The sequence below is a fragment of the Ovis aries genome, chromosome 25, assembly GCF_016772045.2.
Source record: "Ovis aries strain OAR_USU_Benz2616 breed Rambouillet chromosome 25, ARS-UI_Ramb_v3.0, whole genome shotgun sequence".
Lineage (NCBI taxonomy): Eukaryota > Metazoa > Chordata > Mammalia > Artiodactyla > Bovidae > Ovis > Ovis aries.
The window spans coordinates 5,404,339-5,432,052 of NC_056078.1; the positions used below are offsets into that span (position 1 = coordinate 5,404,339).

At 40.3% G+C, this 27,714-nt stretch overlaps 1 protein-coding gene across 2 annotated transcripts in view; it reads right to left on the reverse strand.

Moving 5' to 3' along the window:
* The window catches only part of PCNX2 (pecanex 2), a 311,506-nt gene that overhangs the window by 147,674 nt on the left and 136,118 nt on the right, over nucleotides 1–27,714 (reverse strand). For both annotated transcript variants that reach the window (XM_012104979.5, XM_060406546.1), the window contains 2 exons: nucleotides 21,588–21,680; nucleotides 20,682–20,832 (listed from right to left, as the gene is read on the reverse strand). In XM_012104979.5, coding sequence (XP_011960369.3) covers nucleotides 20,682–20,832; nucleotides 21,588–21,680 — 244 coding nt within the window. The remainder of the gene's footprint in view (nucleotides 1–20,681; nucleotides 20,833–21,587; nucleotides 21,681–27,714) is intronic.

Consider the following 27,714-nt stretch of genomic DNA (forward strand, 5'->3'; position numbering starts at 1 on the left):
GATGAGATGGCTGGATGGCATCACCAACTCTATGGACATGGGTTTGGGTGGACTCCGGGAGTTGGTGATGGACTCCTGGCGTGCTGTGGTTCATGGGGTTGCAAAGAATCAGACATGACTGAGTGACTGAACTGAACTGAACTGAATCTGGGTTTGCATTCAGACTCTACCAACCACTACTCTGTGGTCATGAACAGCTGCCTTCATCTTTCTAAGCCTCAGTTTTGTATGTTCTGTTCATCCTTCCTACTACTCACAGTGAAGAAGTCAGCTCTCCTGCCCATGACAGGGTAAATGCAGTGCCTCTTACCCATCTCTGCCCACCCTTCTCTCTGGGGAGAAGTGGATGGTCCAATTGGTCAGAGCACAAACCTCCTTAGGTCATAGGATTGGGGATCGGAAAACATTGCACCCCTGCCCTCCTCGGCTTTCCTTCTCCATGGGGAGTGCACAGTAGGTTTAGATCCTCAGGTGGGCCCATCTTACCACCCCACCCCGCAGATCTCTGTCTGCTAGTAACTGAGGGGCTGGGGTAGAGCCCAGCCCACCATTAAAGCTGGGCAAATGGGCCAGACACGTCAGGACTCAAAGCCTAAATCTGCCAAGAGGGAAGGGGACCCCATCAAACTTCTGGAATCATATCCTCCTTCAACAATTTATAAGTTAAAAAACCTACACCCCAATAGTTTATAATGAAAAACCAACAGAGCCTGGTAGGTTTTATGCTGTTTGGAGGACACAAAGATCAATTCATCAAAGAGAAACAGCGGACACACCCTGTACAGAGTGACACAGCAGGGACATAAAATGAGCCGTTCCCTCCAGGTTTCTTTCCAGGATTAGAGACAGATTAGCATTCCCAGCCGACTTCACTGGGACTTTATGTGATGGGCACAGAGAGCAACACACACACACACACACACACACACACACACACAACTGGGAAGCGACTTTCTACTTCTTCCTTTATGTGGTTTAAATTCTATATAAGAATATATATATTTATAACTCAAAAGCACAAAGGCTTTCTTCACGTGATTGAGATTATGAGAAGAGGTTTGGGATTCAGAAATCTTGCTTGAAAATAATTAATTTGAATGAGATGGGCATGGTGAGAATGGATAGAGTAAGCACTTTATCGCACGGGAACCAGCAAGAATAAATACTCCAGTGATCAGCTTAACAAGCAGAAGAGAGATACAATGAGAAATTATCAAATTAGGGGCAAATTTTAGTTATAAATGGAACAGGGAGGAAGTGTTAAAGGAAAAATAGTTCAAGAATAAGAATATTGGGAAATAATTCAACTTTGAATATTCTTAATGGTCAATGCAAAATGTTTTCTGGTCAGGGTTTGGAAATGGGTTAATTATTAAAGGATGAAGTTTAGGATATATAATTGGCTTCCCTAGTAGCTAAAGACAGTAAAACATCTGCCTGCAATGCAGGAGACCTGGGTTCAATCCCTGGGTGGGGAAAAGCCCCTGGAGAAGGGAAATGGCTACCCACTCCAGTGTTCTTGCCTGGAGAATCCCATGGACAGAGGAGCCTGGTGGGCTACAGTCCATGGGGTCGCAAAGAGTCAGCCACAACTCAGCGACTAACACACACACACAGGTATATTATGTATTTTACATGTAGATAGAAAGGTGTTTGTCTTGTGTGAAAGTACATGAAAAATAAGGACAATAAATCTCCAAGATCCCTCCCCAACTCTTTCCTAGCAAATGACTTTGACCCCTACTTCCTAGAGAAAACTGAAGCTATTAGGAATAAATTCCCCCACATCCAAACCCCTCAACTACAAATTTATCTGTATTCACACCTACCTTTTTGCTCCTCCTAAGGATAACCCCACAGATGCCCTGGACCCCATTATTCCTGACACCTTGATTCCCTCTTTACTAATCACTGGCTCTTTCTCAATGGCCAATGGCAAGATTCTGGTCTTGGCCAAGTTGAAAACTTGCCTTCACCAGCAACTCCGTCTAGTGGCTCATCACTCTGTCCTTTTTGGCATAGTCAAGCTTTTTGGAAAGGCTGGTAATGTCTGACAATCCCAGTTCCTTGTCTCCTGTTTCCTGGTGAAACTTTTGCACCAGGGGTTTGCAGCTACCTTTGCCCAGAACTGCCAATGGCAAGGCCATTTGTGAGCACCCAAAAGATGGATAACAGATGCTTCTCAGTCTATCTTACTGGAGTTAAAATTTTCTGAGATATAAAACATCATTGATTTTTCCTTCTTTCTGCAACCCTCACCTTAGCTTCCCTGCCTTGCCAATCCCTGTTGCTGTTGTTTAGTCATGAAGTCGTGTTCGACTCTTTGGCAACCCCACGGACTATGGTGTTCCAGGCTCCTCTGTCCATGGGATTTTCCAGGCAAGAATACTGGAGCTGGTTGCCATTTCCTTCTCTAGGGGATCTTCCCCATCCAAGGATTGAACCCAGGCCTCCTGCACTGGCAGGCGGACTCTTTACACTGAGTCACCCGGGAAGCCCAACTCCTGCTTTTGCTCAAACTTTTTTACTGTTCCCACTTTCTTTGTAGGCGCCTCTTCTTCTCTCCTTGGTCAGTTGCCTTCCTTGGACTTCTTTGCCATTTTTCTCATTTTCTTGGGCTGATCGCCTTCACATCCCTAATGTTAATTACTACTTCCATGCTGATGACGCTCAGATCTGTAACGCAGTCTTCCATCTCTCTTCTGGTGTTTCCTAGCTCTAGATACTCAACTGAATAGCTTCATCTGATGTCCTGAAAACGCTCTTCAAATACAACATGAACTCAGTCAACCTCCGCAACCCCGCTCCTCCTCATGAACTCTTTATCTTATTTAATGAGACATGCATTTGCATAGTCATGCAGGCAGTATACTGTGGGGTCACCCTGACTCGGTTGTTCTAAGTCATGGTTGCATGTTGGAATCACTTGAGGACAAGGCTGAAAAATATTGTCCTAGAACGACGATTCTCAAACTTGGACATGCAAATAAACTACTTGTTAAAAGGCACAATCTGATCCAATAGGTCCAGAGTGGAGCCAGACACCCTGCATTTCTAACAAACTGCCAGGGGATGCCGATGCTGCTGGTCTCCACACCCCCCACAGTACTGAGAAACAGGTACCAGCAGCAGCAGCATCCCCAGGAAGCTTGTTAAAAATGCAGATTCTCAGATGCAATCCTGGACCAGCTGAGTCAGAAACCTATGGGCTGGGTCCAGTAATCCACGTTTCACAAACCCTGTAAGTGATTCTGATATGTGTTAGGGTTTGAGAATCACAGTTCTATTTCTTCCTCTATACAGGACTAGACTATGTTGAGTCTATGTGCTTCCTACCTATCTCCTCCTTTCTAGTTTCACTGTTCATATACACAATCTCTTAGCCTTAAAAAAAATTGTAACTGTCTATTATCAAAATGAACTCTCTCTTTCCTGACCCCATCATTTGTGTGCACTGGATGCCCTTACCCCTTACCTACATAAGGACCTTTCTCTGTGCAGGACCATTCTCCTATTTATTCTCTCTGTATTGAATCATCCTCATCAAAATATAAACACATTGTAATATCTTTAGTCCTAAAAAAAGACACCCTCCCTTGACCATTTTCCTTCCAGATGCTGGATATTTTCCAGATACCTCCCTATTTCTTTGCACCCTTTGGTAATAATTTCTGGAAAAAAAAATTGACTACACTCACTTTCTCCACAACTTAAGTCCTTCTAGCTTCTGAGTTCACTCCATTCAGAGTCTCATTCCAACTGAGTCATGAAATTGCTTTTTTAAGGACCTCACATTGCTATCCAATGATCAGCCTCAGTCCTCACCTTACTCAACCTCCCAGCAGTATCTGATCTAGTTTATTACCCCATACTTCTAGTAATTCCCTACATGATCTTATCCAGTTCCATGGCCTTAAACATCTATTCTCAATATGTTGTTGACTATTAAAAATATATCTCTATGCATGGGCCTCTTTTCTGGGCTTCAAACCAGTGTATCCAACTATCTTTTAAAGATATTTGAAATGTCTAATAAACATCTTAGCAAAGGTTTTCATTTCATGCTTTCACCTAAACCTACTCCTCCCTACTCCACCGTTCATTCATTCCACAAATGAGACAGACAACTCTATGCCCGATACTTTCTTATCGTGTAATGAGCATCCAAAACAGTGCAAAATCTCTGCCCTGATGGAACTTACATTCTAGTACGGACAATACAAAACAAAATGAATACGTAAACTGCGCAGTATATAATAGGTCCGTCTAGCCAAGGCTATGGTTTTTCCAGTGGTCATGTATGGATGTGAGAGTTGGACTGTGAAGAAAGCTGAGCACCAAAGAATTGATGCTTTTGAACTGTGGTGTTGGAGAAGACTCTTGAGAGTCCCTTGGACTGCAAGCAGATCCAACCAGTCCATTCTGAAGGAGATCAGCCCTGGGATTTCTTTGGAAGGAATGATGTTGAAGCTGAAACTCCAGTACTTTGGCCACCTCATGCGAAGAGTTGACTCATTGGAAAAGACTCTGATGCTGGGAGGGATTGGGGGCAGGAGGAGAAGGGGATGACAGAGGATGAGATGGCTGGATGGCATCACCAACTCGATGGACACGAGTCTGAGTGAACTCCAGGAGTTGGTGATGGACAGGGAGGCCTGGTGTGCTGCGATTCATGGGGTCGCAAAGAGTTGGACACGACTGAGCGACTGAACTGAACTGAACTGAATGAATGAATGAAAGAATTCACAGGGACAACAATGTAAAATAGAGTGGCATGAGAGACACAATTAAGAAGATGACATTTGAGAAGCAAGATGCCATTTGGACAACAGTTCATTAAATGGTACTCCCCCATCACCTAGTCTCTCAGGCCAAAATGCTTTCCTTAGTCTCTTCTAGACTGGACCTTACACCTCCAACCCATAAGCAAATCTTACTGGCTCTGCCTTCAGAATTTATCCCAAATTTAACCATATTTCTCCTCTTGTGCTACCAACACACCAAGTCGTCATCATTTCTCACCTAATTCCTTAAAACTGGACTCCTTGCTTCTTTTAATGTCCCTAGACCCACAACTTATAATCCAATCAGCAACCAGAGGAATTTTTAAGACATTGTTAATACCCTATTCATCTGTCTCCATTGGAGAAGAAAATGGCAACCCACTCCAAGTATTCTTGCTTAGAGAACCCTGTGGGCAGAGGAAGCCTGGTGGGCTGCCGTCTATGGGGTCACACAGAGTCAGACACGACTGAAGCGACTTAGCAGCAGCAGCATCTCTCTCCCATGACTTTTCATCCTATTTATGATAAAAATCCGGTGTCAAATTTTATTGAGTTGATCCCCAAAGATTCACACTCCCCTTTTTCATGGAACTGATGCTGGTAAGTGGCTGCCCAGCTGGGGATCCCATTTCCTGGTTATTCCTTGCATATGAGAGGATCATGTGGCTCATTCTTGTCAAAAAAATGAGAGCAGAAGTGTGTCATTTCCAAGTCAACTGGCTAGGCACTAGGTGCATGATCCTCCATGCATCTTCTTCCTTCTATGTGCTGGCACAAGAATGTTAACATTCTAGAGTAACCCTGAAACTATAAGATAAGGCTTCCAAATATTGAAGAAATAGCATACCTAAGTGATCATGAGCCTCCACTATGACAGGGACAATGACTAGGAAAAACCTGTTTATCATATCCCATTGGACTTTGCACGAACAAAACATATGCTTTTATTTTGCTAACCCATCAAGATTTGGAGGTATCTGCCATGATATTTAGCCTCCTCCTATCTCTTGACTCACAGAAAATCCAATGTCCTTACCATGTTTTAGAAGACCCTTATAATCTGGTACTTTGTTACCTTTGTGATCTTATTTCTGACCACTTTCTTCATTATGCATTCTCATCCTTGGTGATCCTCCTTGAATATTACATATGGCAAGTTTGTTCTCTTTCAGAAGTTTTGCATCTGATGTCCATTCTGCCTAGGACTCTCCTCTTCAGATATTTTTATAACTCACTCACTCATCCTTTTGAAGTCTGCTCAAGAATCGCATCCTTAGTAGTTCCCTTTCTCACTACCATATCTAAAACAGCCTCCTTGGGTCACAATTTCTTTAGTCTCATGAACTTTTCTTTATAAAACGGCTCAATTTGATTCTTGTTTGTGTCTTTATTTGTGTGTTATTTGTTTTCTGCTTTCTCCACTACAGGGTAAGCTCCACAAGGGCAAGGACTTTGTCTTGTTCACTACCATATTCCCCATGTTGACACAGTAATCCTTCAACAATATGTGTTGAGTAAATGAATGGATGATCTCCTGGGCTCCAGTTTCTTTACACACCATCTGTTTCTCTGTCCTGTTGCCATCAAAGAACTCTTTGAAATGTACATTTAGCCACTGTGTATTTCATAGTCTTCATTGTTCTCCACTGTGTCTATCCAGACACCCCAAGCACCTTAATATGGCATATAGGCTTTTCATAATACGCTGCTATGTGACTCTATGGAATCACCTTCTATCAATTTTCCACTTACATCCTATACTGAACTGACTCCCTGGACTATCAATGCTGGATTTTTTAAAAAACCTTTTCATTTATCTCTTTTATAGAAACATGCATAAAACACACACACAGAGCTGTGTCCCTAGTACTTGGCTTAAGAAACAGCCTCAAAGCACCCCATGCCTGCTTATAGTCACCACCCCACAAGGTAACCACTGCCTAATCCCTGAACAGCATTGTTTATTTTGCCTACTATTCTTATGTGTCTTTTGCTCAGCAGTGTTGTGAGATTCCTCCACATTTTTGAGTGTGACTGTCATTTGTTCATTCTCACTGCCATAGAGTCATCTACTTAATGAACATATAGCTTTTTTCCAAGGTACTGTTCATGAGCATTTGGTTAGTTTCCAGTATCTATTGTGAAGAGTGCTGCTATGAACATTTTTTATATATCTTTTGATAGACACGGGACATTTCTGTGGAGTATGTTTCTAGGCACGGAATCATGAGCTTAAGTGTGCATATAGAAAGCTCCAGGAGGTGCTGCCAACTTTCCAATGGTACTGAGACAATTTATGCACCCGCAAACAATACAAACCTTTCCTTCCACTTGCTCCGCATCCTTGCCAGAACATTTTCTCCTCCTTCATTCTAGCTGCACTGGTGGGCATATAGTGGTATCATGTTATGGTTTTATTATGCATTTTCCTAATGACTAACACAGCTGAGTGTCTTTTCATGTGCTCACTGACCATTTGGATATACACTCTGCTGAAGCAGTTCTTCATGGCTATTGCCTGGTTCTTTTTCCTACTGGATTATATGTCTTTCCTTCATGATTTTAAGAGTTCTGCATACATCTTAAGCATCAGGTTTTACTCACATATATGCAATGGGAAAAATCTTTTCCTGTTTTGTGAGATGCTTTTTAACTCTCCTAATAAGTTATGACCAACCTAGATAGCATATTCAAAAGCAGAGATATTACATTGCCTACAAAGGTCCATCTAGTCAAGGCTATGGTTTTTCCAGTGGTCATGTATGGATGTGAGAGTTGGACTATGAAGAAAGCTGAGCGCTGAAGAATTGATGCTTTTGAACTGTGGTGTTGGAGAAGACTCTTGAGAGTCCCTTGGACTGCAAGGAGATCCAACCAGTCCATTCTGAAGGAAATCAGCCCTGGGTGTTCATTGGAAGGACTGATGCTAAAGCTGAAACTCCAGTACTTTGGCCACCTCATGTGAAGTGTTGACTCATTGGAAAAGACTCTGATGCTGGGAGGGATTGGGGGCAGGAGGAGAAGGGGACGACAGAGGATGAGATGGCTGGATGGCATCACCAATTCGATGGATGTGAGTTTGAGTGAACTCCAGGAGATAGTGATGGACAGGGAGGCCGGGTGTGCTGTGGTTCATGGGGTCACAAAGAGTCGGACACGACTGAGCGACTGAACTGAACTGAACTGAACTGAAGAGTATCTCTTATAAAAGAGAAATACTTAGTTTTAACATGCTCCAAGTTCTCATCTATTTTTCCTTTTAAAGATTTTTGTGTTCTGTTCAAAAGACAAAGGCCATGACCACCTTCTACTTTCCTCTAAAACTATAATTGTTTTAAATTTTACATTTAGATCTGCATGCTATTTAGAACTGGTTATTGTGTATAATACACTATTTTACTAAGACGGTGGTTGAGACTGATATTTTTCCCATATGGATATCTAATGGGTCATCACCATCTATTGAAAATGACTGCTATTTCCTCTTGCACTGCAGTCAAGCATGCTGTTTTATATGTCTTTATATATGTGCTTGGTGCCTTCTTGGAATATCCTTCTGAATTTCCTACTTGAGAAATTTCTCATTTTTTTACAAAATATGTCATCTTGCCATCTGGAGCTTTTCTTGGCCCCCTCCTCAACTCCTCGCCACTCCCAACACAGTCACCACCAGTGGTGGCCAAGGGCAGGGCATTTGAAGTCCATCCCAGTAGAAAGAGGCTTTATCACTAATACTGCTTAGAACTGTCAGCATAATGACAGCAAAACAGAGTCCAACTTTTAACTGGATTTGTTACTATTTTAAAATTCTATATAAACTATGCACCCCACTCTCTGCTTGCACTCTGTATATTACCTTTGGTGTTGAAGCAAGATATGTTATTTCTTGGAGCCATTACTGTACACTGTGAATTTTACAATTATAGTACCTGTCATGCCAGAGTAAATATTCATTTAAATATACTAATCTTCCCATTAGACTGTGAGTTTGTCAAGAGTAGGTGCTATGTCTTAATCAGTTCAGTATTTCAAGCACCTAGCATAATGCCTGGCCTAGAGTTAAGGTTCAATAAATGTTCATTTATCATCTTGTTTTGGTGGTTGGGGGCAACTCTGAATATTTAAAATGAAAAGAGGGTTTTTGTTGTTTTTTTTTTTAAAAGCAGCCTCTTGAAATTGCTTTTTTGATTACAAAAACAAAAAGCTGTCTAACAATAACATATTAAACAATGTTTCCTATTTTAATCTCTCATAAAGTATAATCAATTAGAGCTAGGTTTCCTTCTATACAAAATTATTTTTTCTGATTGCTCAATTTATAAGACATCAGCAATGTCAGATTGAGGCCATCACATCAAATGCAATTCAGCTTGCTTATAAAAATACCTTTACAGAGTCCTATCAACATTTGTCACCAACTCAGAGAAACATGACAACCTTAGCTAGATTTCTGCAAAAATATGTAAATTAAGGGAAATATAAGCCAACCTCATCCTGCAGTGCAGTTAGAAAAATATCTGAATTAAAAGAAGTGTTTCAGTGGCTCATCACCCAAGAGTGACCTGGATGCCACGTGGACGGGGGAGTATGATCTGGATTTTCAAATGCTTGTCACATTTAATTTCAGTAAATGATATATTCCAGTAAGTGGGCATAAAGCTGATTGAGTGTAGGCAGGCAATCCCATTGCAGTGCGCAAGGATTTACTGCAGATAATGATAACAAATATGGGCTTGCCATAGAATTCCAGAAACACACAAAGCAATGAATATCAAATAATATAGAAATCACCAATAAGCTCCACATTCATCATCCATGTCTTTCCAAATATTTGAGAGCAGAAGTACTTATTTAGTAAGATATTAACCCTCTGTGCATATGTGTGAAACTACATCAAAGACAAGACTGTAAGGCATGGAGCTAAGAGAGTCAGGCTGTAAAAGTCTTGGATTGTAAGCACTAGTCTGCTGTCTGCCTTTAGAACAGCAAGCTTGTAGGACTAGCATTCAATATGGCCAAAATAACATATGTGAACAGGTAAGGCCCCGGGTCTTTAATAACTGGGTCTCTACTTGGAAGCAAGATGATAGCTGCAAAACAGGATAAAAAGAACTTCAAGAGGACTAGAAATCAATTCATTCATAAGTTGCAAAAACCTTTACTATTTAATAGCACCCCTAGAGTCAAAAAAAAAAAAAAGACTGGTTGCACTGCATAATTCAGCTCTAGCTTACTACCTGAGGTGCTGCCAGGGAATTGAAAGTGACAACAGCTGACATCTCAATGTGACACAGAAGCTCCACATGCCTCCCCCTGATTAATTCTGAATCTCTAGTTGCAGGGACTGTGAATACACTTCACACTGTCTGCATACACCAGCAAGCGTGGGTATACATACTACATGTAAAGAGGAAAACATTTTAGGTGATGATTCACCCCAAGGCAGGGGGTCCATGGTTGGTATTCAGTATAACATCTAGTCAAAGCGGGAATGGAAAAGGATGTGGAAAGGGAGTTCAAATAAATATCTAGGAAGGACACAGTAGATAGTGAACCCCAGAGGTCACCAATGCCATACTCCTGACTTCAAGCTCTGCTACTACCACACATTGAAACTGAATTGAAGGCAAATCAATTTCATGCTCATTCTTATATATCTCTAGAATCCTTCTACCAAGTTCAGTCAATTATTCCAATGAAATGTTACAATCTCTAGATTGTAGAAAGTGTTTAACAGGTAAATGTACTGGATGTTTCTATTTGGAAGTAGAAGGGAAGCAAATATAAACATGAATAATAATGTAGGAGAAAGGTGAAACACAAGTGCAATCCAGAATTCTGAATCCTGAAAGATTAAGGTTAATCCTTCATTATGAGAGTGGCCATGAAAAACTAATAAGACGAAAAGCTTACAAAGGCAGTAACATGATAAATACGTTCAAGTGCCCAGATTGTCTCAGTATTCAGACAAAGTCAAGTTAAAAAGAAAATCTTTGCAATGATAGTTTATAACTGTCTTTCTGTAATGTTCCGAATACACAAAGAGACTATAAAAAGATATTTCTTTAACAATATTATTTCTCTTTTCCCTGAAATATTAGGCCCTTGAGAAAAAGAATGCAAACTAACTCTACCACTTACAAATTTACATGTGATTTATCTTGACTGAATGCTTTCCAGGTTGTGTTTTATTTAGATGTTTATGCTACTAAAACTAGAGCTTCTTAATAATTCAAAGTTAATTTAAAAAAATCCTCAGGATGTTTTTATCTTTAGGATAAAAGATAAAAGGAACACAATTTGTTCCAGTTCAAATCTTGAATTATGACTAACAAGCTTCACAAGCATGAGACTTCCTGCTTTGTAGCGACATATTTATAAACATTTCAATAGGGGTGCACCTTGGGTTCAACTCGCCTGGTCCCACCAAGGCATGTAAGGCAGAGAGGCCCTGCAAAATAGATTCACTGCACCCCAGCTGGTTGTGCCCCCTTATTATAGCAACTGCTTTTCCTATGAGCATTTCTCACTCTCATCTTTCTTGCTGGGCCAAGTCCTTACTACTAATATGTATACAGGTCAAGGTTTATTCTCTTAAAAAACAAGTTTAACTACCCAAATCAGTAGCAGGAATTGAGTCATCATTCTTAAATGTCAAGCAAATCATACCACCCCACCACTCAGAGCCTAAAATTCTGTTTCAGATAAACCCAAGGTCATTACGACCTTCCCATTCACAGATACACCAATTCAAAGTGAGCCTGTGGCTTTGTCTCCCCCATTTTGAGGGCTAACCCCCTCGTTATCTTTCAGGCTTTAATTAGTTGCACTTTCTCAAAGAAGCCTTTCTTTTCTCCTCAAATCGAAATTAAGATCCCTTTCTAACTCCCTCCTAGCCCCCTATACTTTTCCTTCACTGGACTTTAAACATCTTACAAACATATTCATCTGTGTGATGAATGGTCATCTCTTTAGTACAGCCAGGGGTCCAGGGCTGTCTTTCTTCCTCATATTTGACAGTTAGCACTGCGCTCTGTTCATAGGAGCCACTCAGGAGATTCAGGCAACATCACTGATCATTGACATAAATAACAAAAGCAGACACTTAACAGAAGAAAGTTCGAGAAGCGGGGGTTTCCATGGTGAGGCACTGCCTGCCTTATAGGACTTCAGGATGTCCTCCTGGCCAAAGTGTTCCCCCTTTCTTTTGTCCTGGGATGAGATCATGCTGGCCTTGCTCCCAAGTGCTTCATCAGCATTCACATGGTCCTTGGCATGTGACAGTGTCTATAAATATGTTTGAACTGCTTAATAACTATTATCAGTTTCAATATCATGATAAACATCTTAGAGAAATACAAGGTGGGAACGTTCAGGAATCACAATAATAAAGCTCATATATTTCAAGGAATACAATTTTTTAGTTGTTTCTTTGGTGATTTTTGAGTTTGGAATCATGTTTGAAAAATTATTTTTCTCTTTCCCTAACTAAGATTATATAACTTGACCTATATTTTTTACAGTGCTATTCTGGTTCTTTTCTGTCTTTAAAACAATTTAAATCTTTAATCCATCTGGATTTTCATTTCATACAAAGTCTAATTCAATTTTTTAAATTGTTTAGCTCATTTCCCCAAAACCATCCCACTGACTTTTTTTTTCACCAATTCAGTGGGGATTAAAAATATATTCTTCACATCTCCTCAAAGGGATGGAGAAATTCTTGGGAGACTCGGGAAATAATGTACTCTCCCTTCTTGGTAGAAAGGTCCTCTACTAATATTAACCCATAGTATTTAAAACTAAAAATACTAGTCAATCATTTATTAATTTTTCACATAAAGATGGTTAGGTCAAAATGTTCACAAAAAAAGGATTAAGAGAAACTTTCAGATGTTCTCACCATGGGCACGGAAGGAAGACACTTCTCATGAGAACAACCATCTTGCCAAGAGCAAGGATCATGCTCTTTTCCATTTTTGTATCGTCAACACCCAGCACAGCACCTAGTACGTAGCAGGTACTTGATGAATGACAAATTCACAAAATCAGAATTCCTCCCCTCAAGTAAAGTGTGATGTATATGTTATTTCAATGACAGGATTATTTTAAAACCCTAATTCTATTTTTCCACGGGCATCTACGTCAATTATAGTATCATAAAGTGCCGCAAGGGTTATGTGATTTTAGATAAGATCCCAACAGCTGCATGGCAGGGAGCCTGAGTCAGCCCCCATCACAGGGGCCTCACCTACTCTAGCTGGGAGCTGGCATTGTTCCTCCTTCTTTCAGGCCTGCCTTCCCATGCATGCTCGGCCCAGAGAGCTCAAAGCTGCTACAGTGCCATCCTGCATACATCAAATCCGGCACAGTAAGGCTTACAGGGACTTCCCTGGTGGTCCACTGGTTAAGACTTCACACTTCCATGCCAGGGGCAGGGGTTCGATCCTTGGTCAGGGAACTAAGATCCCACGTGCCTCACGGCACAGCCAAATAAAAAGACTGCCTAATTTTCAATGTTAGTTTTTTTTAAATCTTTCCCCAATTACTTTACTTCTGCATTGTTTTAAATTTATCAGCAGTTTAAGAGAACCCCAGGGGGCACCTGACAAAAATTCCATGGCTTGCTGGAGAAGGAGTGGGAGTCTGAGATTGGCAGCTGATGGCTGAACTCTGTCCCCAAATCTTTTGTCTCTTAATGCTGCCTGGGGTTGGCCTGTACTTCTCCAGGACTCCCTCTGCCTCGCTCCCCTGTGACCAAAGAACACTGGATTCCACTTGTCTGTTTTCCTGCTGCTGTGTAAGCCTGGTTTCACTGCCAGCAGCCCCCTCCAGCATGTGCAGACTGACACAGGAAGGTAAGTTCCCCAGTCGACCAGGAGGAGATGGGTCAGAAGATGAGAGCAGAGGAAGCAGAGCCAGGCAAGAAGGGAAAGAAGAGGAAGGGAGGAGAAGGTGCATGAAAATAATAAGAACATTGGCAACACATAAGGCAGGCTGCCAGCTGGCAGGTTAGTTTCTGACACATCAGCCCTAGCTACTTCTTTGGCATTTGTAACACTCTTTCAGAAGCATCGTAACAAATGAGACTGCTTCTCACGTGGCACTGGTTCATCTGAGTCACTTTGACTTAAAGAGGCATTGGAGGGTTTCCTAGGTCTCTATCTCTTGATGCTAGCATCTCTTTATGTAGAGAGACAAAGGGGGTAAGGATACATCCTTCTCTCCAGAACCATGGTGTTTCCTCATCACACACATGAAGATGAGACCGTCCCATGGACCCCAGTACAGCCTTTAGGTTGTAAAATCAGACATGCCTTATTCTGTCCTCTAGCACTATATACATTTCAAAAGACGGAAATTCTGTAAGCTAGGTCATTCTAGTAGTACTATCACCTGCCGGCAAAAATTTCAAAACGTGTCTATCCAGATCATAAAGGGTCACCAGCTTATAGCACAATGGGTGAAGTGAGGCACAAAACAAGGTGTGAAATGACTGAATGCAGAATCCTGGAGAAGAGAAGGGGCAGGATGTACTTGCTGAGTGCAGTCTGCCTCACAAGGACCTTGCCAAATGCGCTACATGTATGGCCTTGATTCATTTCATCCTCCAATATATCTTGTAGGAACCCATAATTATAGATGAATCACAAAAGTTAAGCCCCACTAATAGGGACAGAGACAGGATCTGAGCCTTGCCTTTTTCAGAGCCTGTTCTCTGGGCCATGACAGTTGCATTCCCTCCTAAACTTTCCAAAAGCTTCCTGCACAGTAACATCTGGTCACAGATAAAGGACCAGGAGCCGGGAAGACATCAGACTTTTCGCCAGCAGCAACAGGAGATAGAAAATAATGGGACATTAGCTTAGGATTCCGAAAGAAGTGCTTACCCCCTCACAAGCTACACACTCCAAGCTCTCCATTAAGTGCAAAGTAGAATGAAAACACTTTGAGATAGATGAAGTCTCAAAACATTTCCCTATCATGTACTCTCTCTTTTTTTTTTTTTTTTTCATGTACTCTTTCTCTGAAGCAACCAGAGGATGTGCTTCGTTCAAAGGGAATAAACAAGGACAACTGAAACAGGTTCCAGAGGGAGTCTGGGAAAGGATGGAACTAATACAGTATTTTTCAAGTTCGCCTGTGTGGAAAGTTTAATAGAGAGATATTTTACATAGTTACTGGAAACGCTAGGAGATGCAAAAACAGAACAGAAATTGGAAAGGCTAGGAGATGCAAAAACAGCAATCTAAACAAGAAAGGAAATGCAAGGATGGTACACTACTGAACTAGACACGAACAATTAGACTTTCTATATGACATACATATATATGATCAGGGAAAAAACAGGTATATGTTCAACAAAAACCATATTAGGAGGAAGGAGTAGGGTACAATGTTCATACATGAGGAAAGAGAAGAGATTGAGATCTTTATTATTCCTAACAGAAAGTCAGACAGGCAAACCTGAAATATCAAGAAGGATAAGAACACGCACATTATTTAGAAGAATTATGGTAAATACCAGAAGAAAAACCTAGAGTAAAAAGTAAGGAGGAATCATACAGGAAAAAGTTGACCAGGGACTGCTGCTTTTCATCATAACTTGTCCTATTTGGCTTTTAACAGTATGTATGAGTGAAGTGAAAGTCACTCAGTCATGTCTGACTCTTTGAGATCCTATGGATAGTCCATGGAATTCTCCAGGCCAGAATACTGGAGTGGGCAGCCATTCCCTTCTCCAGGGGATCTTTCCAACCCAGGGATTGATAGGGATCAAACCTAGGTCTCCCGCACTGCAGGTAGATTCTTTACCAGCTGAGCCACCAGGGAATCATAAATGAAAAACACATTAGAAAAAGCAGCATCTGTCAGAACCAAGTCTTCCACATGGAGAAACCAGTCTATCTGCAAACCAACAGGCAAGATTTGTTAAAATGCACAGTAAATGTCATTTAAGGATTACACACTGAGGACTCAATTGTGAATTAGCTTTATAATAGTGAATTTGGTTAAATTACAATGCAAATGAGATTTTTCTATTGATATTTTAATGATTTCTATAATCTTCCATCCATTTATTCTAATGTATCCAAAAGTTACAGCTTAAGCTTTTCCTGCAACCGTATTTTGCAGCGGGATGAGTCTCTATGTATGCATCTTATTATACACACAGACTAGAGTCCTTCACACAAGCCTTTACCTCTGGGGTTTTTCTGTCTGTGGGGAACTCTTCCTTCAGTGAATTTACAAAGCACCAATCAGTCATTCATTCATTCAGTCAATATTATTAAATACCTACCATGCTCCAGATCCTAATCCAACATTTAATTTAAAAATCTCATTTATTTCCATTTAATACACAGAACCAACCAGTTAGAACAGCTTAAAGAATGGGCATGCCAGTCGGGCTTCCCAGATAGCTCAGTGGTAAAGAACCCGCCTGGCAATGCAAGAGGTATAAGAGATGCAGGTTTGATCTCTGGGTCAGGAAGATCCCTTGAAGAAGGAAATGGCAACCACTGCAGTATTCTTGCCTGGAAAAATTCCATGCACAGAGGAGCCTGGCGGGCTACAGTTCACAGGTCACAAAGACAAAGAGTCAGACACGACTGAGCACGCATACAACCAATGGACATGAAGTTAACTATAACCTCCTCACTCAGGGTCTGAGCCTTCTACTGGTTGTTGGTTTTGTTGTTATTTGCTTTCTGGTGTGTTTTTTGGCACACCATCTTCCCAGCGCACTGAGAGCAATATGGGTAGCAGAAATAGCATATGACCAGAGGGAGTGAGATCACCTGTGTTCTGATCATTCACTGGCCACAAACTTGGTGGGACCTGGGTCAACATCATCCCTTGACATCTCTGGGTGTCAGTCTCCTCCCAGTAAAGTGGTGGCATAGTATTATATAAACTTCAAGACACACACAACACTCAGGCCTTGTCTCCCATGCCAATTCCAACTGATTGGTAAAGTCTGCCACTGGCCCGTTTTAGGACTGTTCTCTGTTAGCTATGTCTACTGCAGGACCAGGGATCACAGTGGTATCCACGGTACTACCAGCCCTGCTCTGCTTTTCCAAAATATTCTGTGATCATATGAGAAAGAAGATTTGACATAAAGGTATATGATCAGCTTGAATTTCCTGTGTGTGTTTTCTAGCTAGTAGAAGGAATAAAGAATGAAATACCTAAGAGGCAGGAAGGCAGCCAGGAGGGGAAAACAAGAAAACAGGCTGTGGATGATATCAAAATGGGTAAAGGGTCTTTAATACATTCATACTAACATATTTTAAGTATTTGGATTTTCCTTCCAACACACAATTTTGAAATGCAATCTGTTTTTCATTACGAGCCTGATTTGTTAAATCTATTACTCTTGGCTAGATTTCAGGTAGATTATAAACAGCTAATGTAGGCAAGTGAGGCATATCCACCAAGCCTCTGTTGGAGCCCACGGTACCAAGGGGAACGTCTTCCGCCTATCGTAAAGGACAGAGGCCCAGAGCTGCCCACCCACTCAGTCCTCCAAGAGGGGACATCAACATACAAACACATTCTCCTTTCTCGCTCTTGAACCTTGTACTGAAAAGATCATTCAGATTTAAAATATCTAAATGATTCTGGAGCCTATTATACAGAGTGAAGCAAGCCAGAAAGAAAAACACCAATATAGTATACTAATGCATATATATGGAATTTAGAAAGATGGTAAAGATAACCCTGTATGCGAGACAGCAAAAGAGACACTGATGTATAGAACAGTCTTTTGGACTCTGTGGGAGAGGGAGAGGGTGGGATGATTTGGGGGACTGTCATGGAAACATGCATAATATCATATAAGAAATGAATCGCCAGTCCAGGTTCAATGCAGGATACAGAATGCTTGGGGCTGGTGCCCTGGGATGACCCAGGGGGATGGTATGGGGAGGGAGGTGGGAGGGGCATTCAGGATGGGGAACACGTGTACACCCGTGGCGGATTCATGTTGATGTGTGGCAAAACCAATACAATATTGTAAAGTAATTAGCCTCCAATTAAAATAAATAAATTTAAATTTTAAAAAATAAAATAAAATATCTGAACGATTCTAACTTAGGCTGGGTTCCCTTAGATTCAGGGGTAAAAAACAATGACACACACACACACAAATTTCAAGTTTTCCACTGCTCACTCTTATCTTTCAGTGTTGAATTCCACACTCTGAACTGCCACAACAAGGGGAGTCTATACCTGATCTGTCTTATTTTTCTCTCTCTTGTCAAGTTCTTTGTCCTCAACCCAAAGGCATTTAAGTTTCTAGGTACAGGCATAGACACGGTGATACAGATAAAGACATGCAGTTTCCCAAGTGAAAGCATCTGACCTCAAATCCCCATCAACTACTTACCACTGAGGCTGAAGCAACACTCCACTAATGTCAACAAAACCTAGTCTTTCAGTAAGTTAAGGAAACGGAAGGCAGACGCAACCCTGACACAGCAGAAGCTCTAAAGAAACTCGTCTTTTCTTCAGGTGCTTGACTGACCCACATGCAGGCACTGGTTTGGATGGACCCCTCAGACGGTAAAGAATCTGCTGCAATGAGGGAGACCTGGGATTGATCCCTGGGTCAGGAAGATCCCCTGGAGAAGGGAATGGCAACCCACTCCGGTATTCTTGTCTGGAAAATTCCATGGACAGAGACAGGAGCCTGGGGAGCTACACAGTCCATTGGGTTGCAAAGAGTTGGTCACGGCTGAGTGACCAACACTGTTACCTTCTTTCACTTTCCGTCTAGGTGGACTGTAACATGAACTGACCATTATCAACTGCACCTACTCTGAGCTCATCTTCCTTCAATTTTTATATTACTGATAATAATTTGCATTTATGTAGCACACAAGATTGAACACAGCATTTAAAAACCGTATTATGCAGCTTGATCTTTGGTGAGCCACTGGTGTTGTAAGCGGGAATAACAAATGTCCAAAGGCAAGACAGTCTGAGCTGCCTCCACCGCCTTCTAAACCCTACGCTGGCAGCAGGTCCATTAGCCCATGTCTCTCCTCTAAGCAAAACCCTGTTTTACTGATGTCACTGTTTCAAATTAAGGCAGCTCCTGGGAGCCACTCAGACATGTTCTCTATTCCTGGCAGTATCATAAGTAATTACTTTATTTCTTCTTAAATTAATTCCCCTCTGCCCTTTTAGTTTGGTCACACTGATAGGAACAGAGTGAAGGGATGAAGCGGGTACCTAAATGGTTAATCTCACTAGGGGATTGTAAGTTTAAAAAAATGGGAGACCCTGTAAATTAACAATTACTCAAGATCGCAGGTTTGCTTAACCACAAAACCAAGCAGGCTTGCTTAGCAACAAAACCACACAACAGAATCATGAGACTTGCCCCCAAACAATAAAACAATGGTGGCATGAGGCCCACATCCTGCCCAGGGAGCTCAGAAAGTTAGGACATGCCCTCTGTACACAAAAAGCAATCATTCATGGACCTAGCTTGACCTTGTAAGGACAAGAAAACTCCCCTGCCCAACCTGCAGGAGGAACCGATGAGAAAGCATGGCATCTACTCGAGAATAACAAATATCTTCTACCCTCTCCACTTTTCCTTTGACTTTAAAACTGTAGCCCAGTAAGTTCTAGCCATGGCGTCCTCTCATCTGCTCACCTGTAACCCTCACAAGCATCCTGTTCTAATAAACCACTTCTTACCTCTTTGTCTTTTGCTAAATTCTTTCTGCACTGGAAACATAAGGCCCTATGGTACCTGAGTTCTTCAGAATCTTCGAAACAACACTAAATCATTTCAGTACTAGTTACTGAAGTTACTGATGACAAACCTGGCTGAGTCCAGCAAACCTTGAGTCAGAAAACTATGAGTTTGAGTCAGCAAACCTTGGTGCTACTCATATACCCTCATGTCTGAAGGTGGAGATGACTAGATGACTCATTTAACAATGGAGAAATTACAGTGCAGACTTAGCATCATGGGTTAGTTACAAACTATAGCTATAAACCATGCCCAATATGTCTGAAAATGGGGATAAATCAATCCATCTGCCATCTGTCCAACAGAGCCTGGAGAGACCTAACAGGGAAATTTCTGACTTTTTTACTTAGAAGCTCAAACACTGTTAGGGTCATTATCAGGCTGCTACTTAATGGTGGCCAGAGTCAGCCATGGATACTGCTCAGTCAGTGAAGTCCAGTTCGGGGTGTGGGTCTCGTTCTAGGTGAGCACTGCAAATTCAACAAAATTTCAAGGCTTCATGGCTCACAATTCAAAGGTCAGCCTCTGCCACATCCCACCTCTTGTTTTGTGGAAGATGACAAGGCAAATTGAGTGATGCTATTCTTGGTCCCCCATCAGCTGAAAGTGGAACAGTATGACATTCAGGTCTGAATGATATAAATGAAATTTTCCTCAATAATAACAACCAATCATTTTCATAAAACAGACTTCTAATTCACCCCACTTCAACTTTATTGTTCCGGGAACATTACTGTATACTTCAAGGTACACATGCTCTCCTTTACTGTAGTGAAATACACACTTCCCTGGTGGCTCAGATGGTAAAGAATTTGCCTGCAATGCAGGAGACTTGGGTTTGATCCCTGGGTGGGGACAATCCCCTAGAAAAGGGGTACCAGTATTCTCACCTGGAGAATATCACGGACAGAGAAGACTGGCAGGCTACAGTCCAGGGGGTTGCAAAAAGTCAGACACAACTGAGTGGCTGACACAAAATATACACACACATAAAGTAATCCGTACATCACCATATTTAAGGGTACATTTCCACAGCATTAAGTCCATTTGCACAGCTGTGCACACTCTTAATATAAAGCAGACCTCTCATCACACCCTATTTTTATGAGGGATACCTTACTCACCTCTCACTTCCCGTTGCTGATACTCTCTGTTTTTAAGGATGGGGTGTGAAATCCACATCCACGGGTGATGTTTGCGCAGCTGGGGGAGCAGGTAGTGGGTTACAAACCCCACGGCTCCAGCCAGGGCGAAGAGCACCATGCTGAGAAAGGGCTGCAACAGAAGAAGATAAGAGTCAGTGTGTCGCTGAAAGCGTGGGGAAGGATGCCTGTCAATAATCCAGAACCTTCTCCGCTCCTAAAGCACACACAGCCAAACTCAGCTTTTGCCTCAGGCCTCTGAAAATTTCTCCCATAGCACTTGAAACTGGTCTCTGTGTTAAGAACCACCAAGACGGAGTGCACAAGAGGCTGAGATATTCTGCCCATTAGAATGCTTTTTCTTGCTTGTTGTTATTTTTTTTAAGACGAGATGGAGAATAACACATTTAGCTAACAGACTTTTCTTCACTGATAGAAAAGTGCGACAGCGACTGTCTGCAAGGACCTCTAGCCAGAAATCCCATCTGGCTCTCTACTGTTGTTTTTCCAACTGAAAATTATGTTCCAATAATCGTTTTGGCTCTGTGACTTCCATCTCATTCCTGATCCGGTGAGTCCTCCCTTCTCCACTCTTAGCAGTGAGCTGTGATCCTGTCTTATGACTGTTGACCATCCTCATGGTGGATTCTACAAGGTATGCTAACCAAACCATTCCCTGGATGGGAACATCTGGATCAACCCTGTGTTGTGGGCCAAAACTCATCTCAGACATAACTCAACACACCTGGATATATTCCTCCAAGCTCTCTATTCTTTTCTATTCTTTCTCTGGCTCCACTAACCTATCAATAGCCTGGAGCTGTACAGTGGGCCCTGTTTACAGACAATGAGGAGAGGGGAAGAGTGCAAAGCCAAGTGGATACATACTCGCAAGGACAGGAACACAGTGCTGGCACTGACCGCAAAGGACAGAACGGCAGCCACCGAGCAGATGATGAGGTCTGACTTCAGGATGTCCTTCTGTAAACAGAAAACAGCTGCACAGTCTGCTCTGATGTGTTTCTCTCAGTACCTCTGGGTCATCAGGTAAATCAGGTGACGGGACCTTAACCCCTGGATACACTACATCAGACCGTCACTTACCTGATCTGTTCCCAATGGCACCCGCTGGATGGACCATTCAGCACCTCCCATGTGGGGAATATCAGGGAAATTAAGGCAGAGGGGGCAAGAGGAAATGCAGACTGCCATGAGAAGGCAATGGCAGCCCACTCCAGTACTCCTGCCTGGGAAATCCCAGGGACGGAGGAGCCTGGAAGGCTGCAGTCCATGGGGTCGCTGAGGGTTGGACACGACTAAGCGACTTTACTTTCCCTTTTCCCTTTCATGCACTGGAGAAGGAAATGGCAACCCACTCCAGTGTTCTTGCCTGGAGAATCCCAGGGACGGGGGAGCCTGGTGGGCTGCCGTCTATGGGGTCGCACAGAGTCGGACACGACTGAAGCGACTTAGCAGCAGCATGCCTCCATGCACCAGCCAGGGAGAGAAGATTTTCTACACGTGTAAGAGGCATAAAGTTCTTCTTGACAATCACAGATCAGATGCGAGATGCCCAGGTCTAATAAAGACGGGTAAAGTGCTAATAATCTCCACTGGGTTTTGGCGTGGCTTGTATTTTAATGTGCACACAGCCTAGGCCAGACAGAGGCCTCTTACACATTTACTTTTTTTCTTTGCTCCTAAAAAGATTTTACATTTTCATTCAGTTAAATGAGGTAAGAGCGATTTCCAAATAATTTAAGTATATTTATATTATGTACACATATGCAGAAAATGAAATATCAGTAACTTGCTACTAATTTTCCATCACACAAAATTGTGTAGTGAGCAGGCACAAGGGAAAACAAAGCAAAATTAGACCAAAGAATGTTACTAGTACTGCAGATACATGGAAAATGGCCTGTTAGCTCGGGAGGGTACAATGTTGGCTAACTGACAGAGCTAAAAGGAGTATTGGGGATCATTAAATATTTTCTTTCTATAGATGCCAATTAGCTGCAGTACATAATTACTGAATATATTAAGGCATCACATTGTTATCTGAAAACTCTGAAATCATCAGTTTAAATATATCAGTATATCATATCAAAAAGGAATTATGCCTCTTAAATAACTGTTTTGAATGTTACCTGCCAGAAAATCATACAGAATATACCTCTGTTTCCCTATCGCCTCCCTTCTTTCCTTTTTGTACAAATCATATACCTGTTTACCTACATTACCTCCCTCCCTTTATCTTTTCTTGTCTCTTTAAAATTAAACTATGGAGTTTCTTGCAAGTCATGCTGCTGGTTTTCTGACTGAATTGTCATCCGAAGTGATAGGAAGCAATCAGGAGGAGAGTTAAATGCAGTAAAAATGACCTGAACCTTCTGATGAAAAATCAACATGGCTTGGTCGGGATAATCAATCATACAATGAAGAGATCCACTTTCAACATCAATTTACCAATTAGCTGCTAAAGTTGCTTTGCACTTCCTATCTCAAAAGTTTACAATTCACATATATGTAGTGAATATATGAGCAATCAAATAGTGATAAACAAAATTCTGGATCTTTTCTTAGTAATAGTAATCTGATTTTTGAGCAGGAAAAGTCATTGGTTTTTAATTCTGAATCTATAAAATTTTGTGTCATAAGTTTTCTCAAAAATTTACTGTTAGTAAATGGCAAAAATCTAGTTATCTCCTTTCATTCCAAACACTTTAAAAAAGGCCAGACTCTACCAGAGGGAAGTTCTATAATTCATTGCATCTTTAGGCTGTGGAGATTTATTCATTTTTATTTACTATTTTTCATTGACATGGTTTATGTCATTTTAAAATTGCTGATGCTTATCCAAAAGGGAGATATACATTTCCCCAAATATTCTAACTTAAAACTGTCATTTAAAAAATTTTTTATTTTGTATTGGAGCATAGTTGATTAATAATGTTAGTTAAACTATGCCATTTTTAAATGACCTGCTTAAAATTGTTTAAAGGCAATTTCAATCAAAATCCTAATAGGATTGTTAATTTTATTTTTTTATAAATTGGGAAGTTAATTCAAAAGTTTACTTGGAAATGCAACAGACCTGGACTGGGGACTAGGTAAAACAATTTTGAAAAGAAGAACAAAGTTGGAGGACTTTCAATATCTGATTCAGACACTGTATGTGCAAAACTATGGCAATCAGGTATTGGTGGCATTGCCACAAAATAGACATTGAGGCCACCTGAGCAGAATAAAAAGTCCAGAAATAGGCCAAAATGTAAACAGTCAACTGATTTTAAACAAAGGGGTCAAGGTAAAATGACACCTTTCCCCACAATAAGATAAAGGAAAATTTTTTTCACCTGATTCTGGTTTAGTTGGATAGCCATCTACAAAAAGAAAACAACAACAAAAAATCTCCTTGACGCTCAAACATTAACTCAACTTGCATCATAAACCTAAACTATCAAACTCCTCAAAGAAAATATAAGAAGAAATCTTGGTGACTTTGGGTTTGGCAAAGTTTTCCTAATTAAGACACTAAAAGCTGCAACTGTAAAAAGAAAAAAAAGTCATAAACTGAGCTTCATGAAAATTTAAAATATTTATTCTTCCAAAGACCTTCTAACAGAATGCAAAAGCAAGCCAAAGACTGGGAAAAACACACAAACATACATGATTTGCAAAACATCCATCCAACAAAGGACTTTTGTCTATAATATATAAAGAACTTTACAACTCAATAAGAAGTCCAGTAACTCTTTCCAACTCCCATTCCTAACTGCACATGGGCAAAACTTTTGAACAGGCTCACCAATGGAGATGGTAGACGGTAATATTGAGCTTTTTACTTTTGATGTTAATTAAGAAAACCACAGGATAAATTAATGATATTACCAAACCTTTTTACATATTTTGAATTAATTCTCTATAAAAATTATGATAAATAGGTTTATTATATCATAGGTTAAGAGTATTTCACAATTCTTAATAAATTACATCTGGTTAGATTATTGTAATAATTTACATAAATATAATACAAAGTCTAAGAGATCTCATCTTTTCACTCTTGATGCTAATTAATAAAAAATGACAAACTTAGTATTGGTAACAGTAACATCAGCAACTTAGAAAGGAAATAATCTCCTCTTTTCTATAGCCACCAAAAAGGAGATATTATTTTGCTCCAAAAAAATTTTATTCTTGAAAATACTCTTTGAAAGGAATCTTGAAATATACCTCAGAGACTGTTGCTGTGTCTTCTGGGCCAGTTTTTGGGCCTGTAAATGCTGAACCATAGTTTTAGCACTAATCATGATGTCGAAGGGTTTTTCCATGAATGTTTCTTAAATGTCTAATCTTAGTATACATTAAATATTCTGCCTTTTTCAACAGTAGTTTCTTTTGTAAACATTACAGATATGATTACATAGATGTATAGGCTTACTATCATCGCTTGATGGTCAAATAATTTTCCATCTTGTGATGCCATACATATAAACACATACATATACCAACAATATCATAATAGACCCTCAGAGCATTAATCTAATGAATAAAATTGCATGTAAAACATTTCCTAACTGCTAAGACTTCCATTTTTTACCATAATGAATTACGTTGCAATTATCTTTTGGGCTTCCCAGGTGGCTCAGTGGTAAAGAATCTGTCTGGTAACGCAGGAGCTGCAGGAGCTGCAGAAGATGCAGGCTCAATCCTAGGTCAGGAAGATCCCTTGGAGGAGGAAATGGAAACCCACTCTAGTATTCTTGTGTGGAGCTTCCCATGGACAAGAGGAGCCTGTCAGGTTATAATCCACAGGGTCGCCAAGAATAGGAAACGACTTGCTTGCTTGCTCCATTATCTTTTTGCACCTAAATATTTTTTCATATTTTGAATTAATTATCTATAAAAATTATGATAAATAGGTTTATTATATCATAGGTTAAGAGTATTTCACAATTCTTGATAAATTATACCTTATCAGATGATTGTAATAATTTACACAAATATAATATAATGTCTAAGAGATCTCATCTTGTCACAATTTGGCAATATCATTAGTTTATCCTGTGCTAATTGAGTGGACCAAAATATACTATTCCATTTTAACTTCCATTTCTTTATTTATAAGAAGGGTAAGTATATTTCATATATTTACCTATTAAATATTTTGTCCCTAAAGGAAACATCAATATTATTTGCTTATAGAGTTTACAAAATTATAAGTCATTGGTATAAGAAAGATAATTTAACTTACAAATTTGTAACAAATATTTTTACCAAATTATCAAAATTATTTTCATTTTATTGCCCTTTTTCATATAGAAGTTTACATTTTTATACATTCAAATTTAACTCTGTGTAGTGTTATTTATTTTTATCTTACAGATTCTATAGTCTGGGAAATCATTTGCTCTTTAGAAATTGAATAAACATGTATTATATTTCATGTTCTTTTATGAAAATTTATTTAACACTTAAAAAAATATGAGCCATACATACAGAAAGTTATATAAAATACATACAGACAATGTAAGGAATAATTATAAAGTGAACGCCTCAGTGAGAATGCCTGGTTCAAGAAATCCAGTATTCCTGGAACCCAAGAAGTCCCTTGTATGTGACTTCTTGGTCATAAACCCTTCCTTCCCCTCTTCAGGTGCCCATTAACTATCCTGATTGATGAAAACAACTTTCTTGCTTTAAAAAAAATGTTTGCTACTTATGTATGCAACCATAAGCAGCTTAGTTTGCCTATTTTTACCTGAGAGATGGCATCACACTGTATGTATCTGTTTGTCTCGTTTCCTCTGCTCAATACTAGTGTCATGATGAATACAATGAAGTGAAAGTCGCTCAGTTGCGTCTGACTCTTTGAGACCCCATGGACTCAGGCCAGAATACTAGAGTGGGTAGCCATTCCTTTCTCCAGGGCATCTTCCCAAATCAGGGATCGAACCCAGGTCTTCCGCATTGCAGGCAGATTCTTTACCAACTGAGCCACAAGGGAAGCCCAAGAATACTGGAGTGGGTAGCCTAGCCCTTCTCCAGCAGATCTTCCCCACCCAGGAATCGAACCAGGGTCTCCGGCATTGCAGGCAGGTTCTTTACCAACTGAGCTATCAGGGAATATAAAATTCTTATAAGTTATAAGAAAACCAGACATCTCAAATAAAAATGGGCAAATATAAATGGCCATTTTTTAAGTGGCTAAAATTCACTATTTATAGCTCTAGTAAGTTCTTTTCCTTTGCTACAAAGGCCAGTCTACTGTAGGTGGAATTTCCAGCAGCTTCAGTTTGGGGTTCTTATGACAAATGCTATGATGAGCAATCTTCTGTGTGTACCTGGTACAAATGTGCAAGATTTGCTCTAGGGTAGATATGTATTGAGAGGTAGAAATGCTGGCTCTACATATAATAGCAACTTTATCATACTAGACTGTTTCCAAAACAGATCTATTGTACTAACTTACTCTGCTCTTAGCAGTACATGAGGTTTTATTGTGCTACACTTTTGTCAACACGTACTGTAATTTTTTGTCAGTCTGGTTGGTATAAAATGATAACTTGTTTGGAGTTTCCTGATTATTAATTAGACTCCATATGTAGTCATGTCTTGGCCATTGAGATTTGCCCATTTTTAATTGAGATATCTGGTTTTCTTATAATTTATAGAACTTTTATATTCATCATAACACCAGTGCTTCATCAACTGTACATATTTTAAAAATCTTTTCCCATTCTGTAGCTTATATTTTTAAGTCTTATTTGAAGAAGGTATTATTTGATAAATCAAAAGTGATAATTTTAATGAATTTGAAGTTTTGTTAAAATTTTTTCTGTATCCTGATATCATAAAGCTAATCTCCTTTATTATGATTCTAAGTGCTTTCAGGGCTTGTCATCTAATATTTAGGTGCAAAATTCCATCTGAAATTGACTTTTAAGGACAATGTGACAAAAGAGTCCCATTCTATTTTCTACTTATTAACAACCATTTTTTACTATATTTT